This window comes from Neltuma alba, unplaced genomic scaffold (genome assembly GCF_004799145.2).
Source record: "Neltuma alba isolate B1F8T4 unplaced genomic scaffold, ASM479914v2 tig00000377_pilon, whole genome shotgun sequence".
Lineage (NCBI taxonomy): Eukaryota > Viridiplantae > Streptophyta > Magnoliopsida > Fabales > Fabaceae > Neltuma > Neltuma alba.
Genome location: NW_021632026.1, coordinates 7,241 through 16,338, shown reverse-complemented (window position 1 = coordinate 16,338; position 9,098 = coordinate 7,241). Strand labels below are relative to the sequence as shown.

General features: G+C 30.3%; 1 protein-coding gene and 1 pseudogene across 1 annotated transcript; both read left to right on the top strand.

Moving 5' to 3' along the window:
- The first annotated feature begins 6,682 nt into the window (after positions 1-6,682).
- Positions 6,683-7,534, top strand: LOC114728531 (pentatricopeptide repeat-containing protein At1g02060, chloroplastic-like). Its single transcript, XM_028915473.1, has one exon. The coding sequence runs from the start codon at positions 6,683-6,685 to the stop codon at positions 7,532-7,534; it is 852 nt and encodes a 283-aa protein (XP_028771306.1).
- Positions 7,535-7,800: 266 nt separating this feature from the next.
- Positions 7,801-8,694, top strand: LOC114728433 (pentatricopeptide repeat-containing protein At1g02060, chloroplastic-like; annotated as a pseudogene).
- Positions 8,695-9,098: the final 404 nt, after the last annotated feature.

Below are 9,098 nucleotides of genomic sequence, written 5' to 3'. Positions count from 1 at the left end.
TAAGAAAATGATATTGTATTCCTTCATTTGCTTCACTTGCCTCATAATACAATGGCATGCCTTATTTATAGGCATAGTCTTACACATAAGTTACATTGGTACTTAAATGATAGATAGTGGACAATAAACCACATGAATATGAGTAGGGGGAGTTACAAGATTAAAGGCATAATGGAAAGATAATGGAGTAGTGGAAGATTAATGCCCAATGGAAAATTATGCCTAGTGGAAGTAGTGGGAGTTTGATGATGAAGTTGAGAGGAAGAGGAAGAGGAAGAGGAAGAAAAGGAGATGGACATCCACATGTTATAATATTCATAACACTCCCCTTTGGATATCCATTATATAAGATATGTGCCTCATTAAAAAATTTCAACTAAGAAAAACCCTATGGGACAAAAGCCTAGTAGAAGAAAAAGAGTACACATTCATTGATATACTATTTGGTGCTGCCTCATTAAAAACCTTGTTAGGAAAACCCAGTGGGAAAAAACCATAGACAAGGAACAAAAAGTACAGCATGTATTAACTCCCCCTCTTGATAACATCAATTGATATCCCTGAGTCTGTGACATCCGATATCATGAATAAACTTTTCAAATATTGTAATAGGAAGTGACTTGGTGAACAAATCTGTTAGATTTTTATTTGAACAGATTTGCTAGATATATATTTTACTATCTTTTGAATATTATGAAATACTTTATCTGGAATTACCAACATGTGGATCAAAAAGGAATTCACAACCTCTATTTTAGTGTCTTTGTATTGGTGAAGAACTATATATTACTAGTAAGTTAACAACAAATGATATATCAAGTCATATGTAACTAGCAAGATATATAAATGCATCAACTGTACTAACATATGGTACTTCTGGACTAAATAGTTATTCATCACATTCTCAAAATCTAAAAAATTCTTTATTTACCTCTACAAATCTCACAACTATCAAAGTATATAATGGATGTGATTTATCCATATAAAAACACTTTAAGATCTTTCTTATATCAATTATTTGATACACAAAAATCTTTATTTCTAATGCATTCAATTTGCAATCCGAGATAAAACTTTGTTCTTTCTAAATCTTTCATTTCAAATTCTTTCTTGTAAACAATATATAACTTTTATGAGCTCTTCAGGAGTTCTGATGATATTTATGTCATCAATACAAACTAAAATTATAACATACCCATTTTAAAAAGTTTTTCATAGAAATACATGGGTGAATTAGATTATTTTTATATCATTTCTTCAACCGATATTTACTTAATCAGTTATACCACATACGTCCTGATTGCTTCTGGCAACTTACTTAACTTAATTAAATATTGTTCTCAAGAACTTGGATTGTATGTTTCTGGCAAGTGAAATCCTTCAGGAAATTTCATATATTTTGATTCAAAACTATAAAAAGGATCATACATACTGAAATTATTTTAATCTTCATAATATTTTATATACTAAAAGATTTTCTTATATATGCTCCTGGCATATTTTTGATCCTTTAAGGATTATTATGTAAATTTCACTATTAATGATCCTCATCCATGGGTCATAATAATATCTAACAGGCACATTTCATAACTGCCAGACTATTCAAATATTTTAAATTATATCCACTACAAAGTAATATGTCTCATCATAATTATTTGTGAAAATCTATATTTTCACATAAATGTACATATATTCTATAGAAGTTTTATATTTCATGTGTTGGGACTGCAAGCCTATTTTCACATATCGAAATAATAGTTTCATCACATCTTTTTCCTTTTCCTTTTCTTCTTGGCCAAATCTATATCTACTTTGTATGATAGATCTATGTGTAAGATCCTCTTTTTATCACATGATATTCTTATGAAAATTATTGTCAACAACTTTATCTTTTTGGTTCTATTTTTTCTTTTATGACATAACTTGTTGAGATCTCTTTCTTCGTTTTCAGGTACCTAAACCTCTTCTGAGGTTTTACAATTAGTTATCTCTTGACACTCTTCTAGAGTACATGCCTCCTCAATACAACTTCTAAGTTGTATGCTCCTTTTTATTCAAGATATTTATATTGGAACCGATTAACCTCTCATGCTTCTGGCATGTCTTAATATTTATAATAATTGGAGTATTTTCAGCTAGAATAAGAGATTTAAAAATTTTCATTCAGGTCAGTAAAATATTTTGTAGCATTTCATGAATGCAATTTTGCTGAACTTCTAGTCCATACTAATTGAACTTCTAGTCTATACTGATATATTTGAAGATTTATATTTGATAGTAATAATGCATTCAATGCTTTCTCTTTTCCAACTACTCAGTTTCTCCCCCTCATGTTAGGAAAATTTTGTCGAATAACAATCAACTAATTATGCAGTATAAGCCTCTTAAATCCATTTGTTTCATTTAGGAACATTGTTTTGTTCTATTTAGAGACAAACAAGAAGAAGGAGGTTCTTACCCCACATATGTCCCAACTTTCTTTTAATATTCATTTATGTGCATTGTGGTGGATTGGTAGGCATAAATATTGCACATTTCAATTTTTTAGATGAAAAATATCTGACTTCTGACTAAAAGCCAATTTTATTAGGAGAATTTTGTTGCTTTGATATCTATAAGTGCTGCAATATATTAAATCAAATATGCCAACACTAAAATGAAAAAAATTTGTTCTCATAAATATTGATAAAGCTATTCACAGAGGCATTAACAAATGATTTTGCTAGATCAATTTGTTAAGCAGGCTTTTCAACATTAAAAGCTTGATATATAAATTCACTAGCATCTTTAAAATCAAGTTTTGGGAGTCACATAGTCTGGAAATATTTATCTAAATAATCTTGCAAACTTCAGGTTGCAAATTAGTGTCAATCACACATCTTACCATTTTATATAGATGCGTCTATCAAATAGTGAATGCTTGTATCGCTTATGTGCTTCTAAATGGGCCTATATATATTTCCAAAAATATAGTGAACTATTCGAAAACAAAACATAACTAGTGATATTTTATAATTAATTTTTTATAGATTAATTAGCACATATGAATTCTTAAAAATGTTGGTTATTCGGAAGAATCTTCTGGTTCTTCAATGGATATCAATACATAATCTTTAATAATTTGTTGATCATATAGTTTAAGATGATCAAACAAGTCATACCAATAATAAATCTAAATATATCAGTAAACTTCTGGTTTACTGTACCATGTTTCATTACCAACAATAAATTTTTTTTCAATATAATATATGATTGATGATATCCATTTATGAAATTGATATGAAAAATATATCTAATATCAACTCATAGTTATATTCTAATAGTCTTCCCCTTAAAATCGAGTCATTTAAACATGATTTCTTTATTCATATATTTCATAAACAGTTGCTAGCATATAATAGGTTAAAGCCAATAACCTATCTTTTACTTGGAAGTCCAAGTACTTCCTAATTCATCTATAGTTACAGACTTTATTTTAATTATGCTATAACATTTACACTTTTTGGAAAACTAAAGTTGTGATGTGGATCTATGGGTTATATTTTCCACCATCAATACTTCGTCTGCTCATAAAGAAAAATCAGTATCAGTTCTTCCAGAACTATATTAATACTATTACATCTAGTTCTTCAAGAACTATATAATTTAGGAGGAATATGAAAGACAACTCTATTTCAATATATCATTAATATAATAACAAATAATTATGAATATCACAGATTTAACTTGCAATACACGTAGAGAACACACAAAAATATGAAGAACATTTAAAATGAACTTTTAAAAAAATAAAGTACAAATAAGACTTAATATTCAAAACTTCTCAATATTAATCAAGGTACTATAGACATTTAAAATATTCAAAACTAATATTGAATCAGATCATATAAATAAGATATAAATAAACAAAATATAACTAATAACTTTTGGGTCTATTTGATCTATTTAGTTTTATATCACACACTTATGAATATCATAATATCAAATTCTTATAACAAATTTTTTTTTTTACAAATCACAATAAATTTAAAGACTGATAAAAATTAAACATTATACATATAGCCTTCTAGGCATATACTTATATGTTTTATATTTTTATATACACTTTGGATATCTATCTTTCTTCACAACTTATCACCTTCAGGCATTATAATTACCTTTGATATTTTCATAATATTACATGGTCTTTTTGATTCCACAACCATTTTTTTAACATGCTTTTCAATGAATTGATACATATTTGTCTATATGACTTCTGGTCATATTATAACATTTGTTCATAATTTTATCATATTGATCATAAGGCTATTACTAATTCTTCTGTTATGATTCAATAGTCAAGCCCTAAGATTATTGCCCTTTTAGTTATCAGTTCCACTGATACAATGTGATCATACTCTTTATCACTCTTATGGATATATTCCTTGCTTTCAATAGCATACCATCATTTTTCTCAAATATTAGTTTTCAGGACTATAACAAAATTTTCAAAACTACGAAATTCTTTTGTATTGTTTAATTTTTTAAACCATCACTCTTTAGAACTTTGATATAGATTATCAAATTATGACAATCTTGTTATGCCATCTGTTACAACTACATGATGGTCTTTTATCAAATAATCATCAAAATGTGATGTGGCTTCTGGCCATCTAATTACAAAATCAAGAGTACAATGGCTATTAGCTATTCATTTATATATTTAACATTTTACTTTCTAAGACAATAATTTACTAATATCGAGGATGATAATCATATAGAATAATATTATAGATGAACATAAACTTCATAGCAAATCAAGAAGTATAAGAATAGTAGGATCATAACAATATAAGAAAAGTAAGAAATAAAAATAAAAATTTTCATATCTCAATACGATAAATAAAATATTCAGCTACCAATGAATCAATAAGATTAATATACAAAACCACCATTTCCTCTAAATAAATTAGAGAAATCTTACCAAACTATTTGGATCAAACTATCTTCATTCAACAAACAAAACTTCAACTTGTATCAACTAGGAGCCATGAATTCTGATGGTAGAGTCTCGTGCTGATAACGTGTTATGAAATTAACTAATAATGAAATTAGATTGGAGAAGAGAAGTAAACAAGAAAATGAGATAATGATATTGTATTCCTTCACTTGCTTCACTTGCCTCACAATACAATGGCATGCCTTATTTATAGGCATAGTCTTACACATAAGTTACATTGGAACTTAAATGATAGATAGTGGACAATAAACCACATGAATATAAGTAGGGAGAGTTATAAGATTAAAGGCTTAATGGAAAGGTAATGGAATAGTAGAAGATTAATGCCTAGTAGAAGTAGTGGGAGTTTGATGATGAAGTTGAGAGGAAGAGGAAGAAGGGGAAATGGACATCAATATGTTATAATATTCATAACATACTTCTATTTATAAAAGATGCAGAATAAAAGAAAATAAAGTTTTAGAAGATATGAAGGGACAGGATATCAATTATAATTTTTTCAAAAGTCAAATCTGGAGACGTGACAGAAGCTGGAGAAATTAGCTGTAATTTTTGCCAAAATAAAAATAAAGAGTTGAACTCGTTCATGGCCTGTAGGAGTTCTACTTTTTCATTTTAGAAAACAGATTGTCAGAGTAGAAATTCATCGTAAGGCGAACGGGTTTCAAAGAAGGGTAGTATGTGAGTGCATAATTCACATGGTGTAACATTTGAATAATTATTTTTTACTCTTCACAGCATTTGGATAAAACTAAAAATTTTTCCCTATAAATCGCATGAACTAGTGTATTTGATTAGATTTATAATTAGACAATAGTTACATTTAATTTAATATATTTAAATCCTAATTAAGATATTATTCAAATCTAAAATTAATTATTAATTTTTTTATTTGAGGCTCCAATTGAAATCTCATTTAATTATAATACTCCCCATTTAATTCAATATAATTAAATATCAATCAAGATATTATTCAAATTTTATTTATTGAAAATGTTCAAATTGTACATTGTCTTACTCAACCTATTTTTAACGAATAGGATATTAGTTGATAGTTGATAGTTGATTATTAATTAGTTGATTTAAATTTTAATCAAGATATTATTCAAATCTTATTAATTGAATGTGTTCAAATTACACATTATCATACCTGATCTATTTTTAAACGAATTGGGTATTATAAAATTTTAAGAACATAGTTGATGATAGTTATTGATTGATGTATTCAAACTGCATATTGTCATGCTCGACTCATTTTTAACGAATCAGGTATTACAAGATTTTAAGAATATAATTGATTGATTGATAGTTGATAATTGATTGATTAATTTAAATCTCAATTAAAATATTATTCAAATCTTATTAATTGAATATATTCAAATTGTAAAGGTTATAGTTGACCCATTCGTATATTATAAGATTCCAAGAATATAGTTGATAATGATAGTTGATTAAACGGATTGGGTATTATAAGATTTAAAAAATATAGTTGATATAGTTGATTGATTAGTTGATAATTGATTGATTGCCTTCTTCGTCTCGCAGGCACACTACTGAGAATTTTATTTTATTTTATTTTATTTTCCCTTTCCTCCATTTTGTATGCCTAGTGTAGTGGGTTCTCATAATCCCCTTTGAAATTGAGGCAATGTTGCTCGAATCAAAGCGAAACTACTAGCGAGGATGACGGAAATAGGCAAAGATGATAAACCCAAATCATCCACCAAATCGAAAACAGCCAAAGCCATGGCTAGGCTTATCAATAGCAAACCTTTGTCAAATGAACTGGCATCCTCTTTATCTTCACTTTCTCCCGCTCTGTCGAAAACCACGGTGCTTCAAACTCTTCGCCTCCTCACAAATTCATCCAAAGCCTTTCAATTCTTCAAGTGGGTACACGATATGGGTTTCCCTCACAATGACCAATCATACTTCTTAATGCTTGTAATTTTGGGCTGTGGCAAAAACTTTAATGTAGCTCGGAATTTTTTGTTTTCACTTGAGCTAAGATCCAATGGTTCTGTAAAGCTTAATGATCGATTATTTAATAGCTCAATTAGGAGTTATGGTCAAGCTGGGTTGTTTGAAGAGTCAATGCAGCTTTTTCAGACTATGAAGACGATGGCCGTTTCACCCTCTGTGATCACATTCAACAGTCTTTTGTCTATAGGTCGGACAAATATTACAAACGATATTTATGATGAAATGCTCAGAACGTATGGAGTAGCACCGGACACATGCACATATAATATTTTGATCAGAGGGTTTTGTAAGAATTCCATGGTTGATGGAGGGTTTCGATTTTTCAATGAAATGTCACGTTTCAATTGTGATGCTGATATTATTACATATAATACACTTCTTGATGGCTTGTGTAAAGCAGGAAAGGTCAAAATAGCACATGATTTAGCGAAGGGTATGAGTAAGAAAAGTAAGAATTTGAATCCTAATGTTGTGACTTGTACAACTTTAATCGGAGGGCATTGTATGCAACAAAAATTAGATGAGGCCTTGTCAAGCGCTCAAGCTAAATAAAATTACTTACAATACTCTAATAAAAGGACTTTGTGAAGCCCAGAACCTAGATAAGATAAAAGATATTTTGGAACAAACCATGGGGGATAGGGAATTCAGTCCAGACACATGTACCTTCAACACATTAATTCATGCACATTGCAGTGCAGGAAACTTAGACGAGGCAGTAAAGGTGTTTTAAGAGGATGAAAAACTTGCAGGTCGGTGCAGACTCAACCACATACAGTTTTCTGTTGCTTAGCCTGTGTCAAAGAGAGGACTACGTTATGGCAGAAAAGCTATCTGATGAGTTGTATGAGAAGGAAATTTTGTTGAGTAATTTTGGCTCTAAGCCTCTTGCTGCTGCTGATAACCCTATGTTTCAGTATCTTTGTAAACATGGGAAGACTAAGAAGGCATAGAGGGTGTTTAGACAGCTAATGAAAAGGGGAACACAAGAGCCCCCCTCCTGCAAGACAATGATTATGGGGCACTGTAAGGAAGGATGTTATGAAGACGCATATGAGCTTTTGAAGTGGATATTGAGACAAAATTTTCTTCCAGATGTTGAGATATATGATTCTTTGATTGATGGTTTTCTTCAGAAGGAGAAACCTCTTCTTGCAAAAGAGGCATTGGAGAAAATGATAAGGAGTTCCTATCTTCCCAAAACATTGACTTGGCACTCTATACTGGCAAAGCTTTTGGAAAAAGGTTGTATCCACGAATCTGCCAGTTTTATGGTCATGATGCTAGATAAAAATATTAGACAAAATATAAAATTTTCAGCCATGAGCTTACAGCTACTTTTTGGCCGTGGACTAAAGGACAGAGCATTCGAGGTTTTAGAGTTGCTTTATAAGCATGGATAGTGTGTTAAAATAGATGAACTAGTTCAATTTCTTATACACAGAGGGAAGCTATCAGAGGCACGCAAAGTGTTGGCATTTTGTATTGAAAATCATCAAAATGTTGATCTTGATTTGTACAATGCTGTTATTTTGGGTGTTTGTAAAAGGAGCAAGGTTTCAGAATCTTTTGGTTCATGCTATTTATTGGTGGGGAAAGGCTTACATCTGGAATTGACATGTCTAGATGAACTAGTATCTGCTCTAGGGGCTGAAGGAAGATCAGATAAAGCTGCATTTATCTCTAAGAGGATGCAAAGGCAAGAATTTTAGGCGGATCTGCACAAAAATAGGAGCTCATTCTCACTGCTTCACAAATATGATGCAATAGCAGCAGCCCATTAATCGTTCTGTGCTTCAGACTTTTTCAAGATGAAAATTCATCGCCGCCTGAATGGGGCATGATATGTATCAGTAAGTTACCCTTCATTTATCATTTGGATTGAAAATTGTCATAAGAGTGACTGGTTTCCTATTCATGCTATTCCAATGTTGTTAAAAGTAGTAGGGTACGAGGCTGCTGATCATGATCCTTTTGTTTGTTTTGGGAGAGAGGCTAGATCTCTTGATTGTATTTCCCAAAGCATTGCATGTAAGCACTGCAAGTAAAGGCTCTTCAGTCCCAACAGAGGACGACTTATAATGCCTTTTGAAGTTAATATGCATTGGTCCCTTCT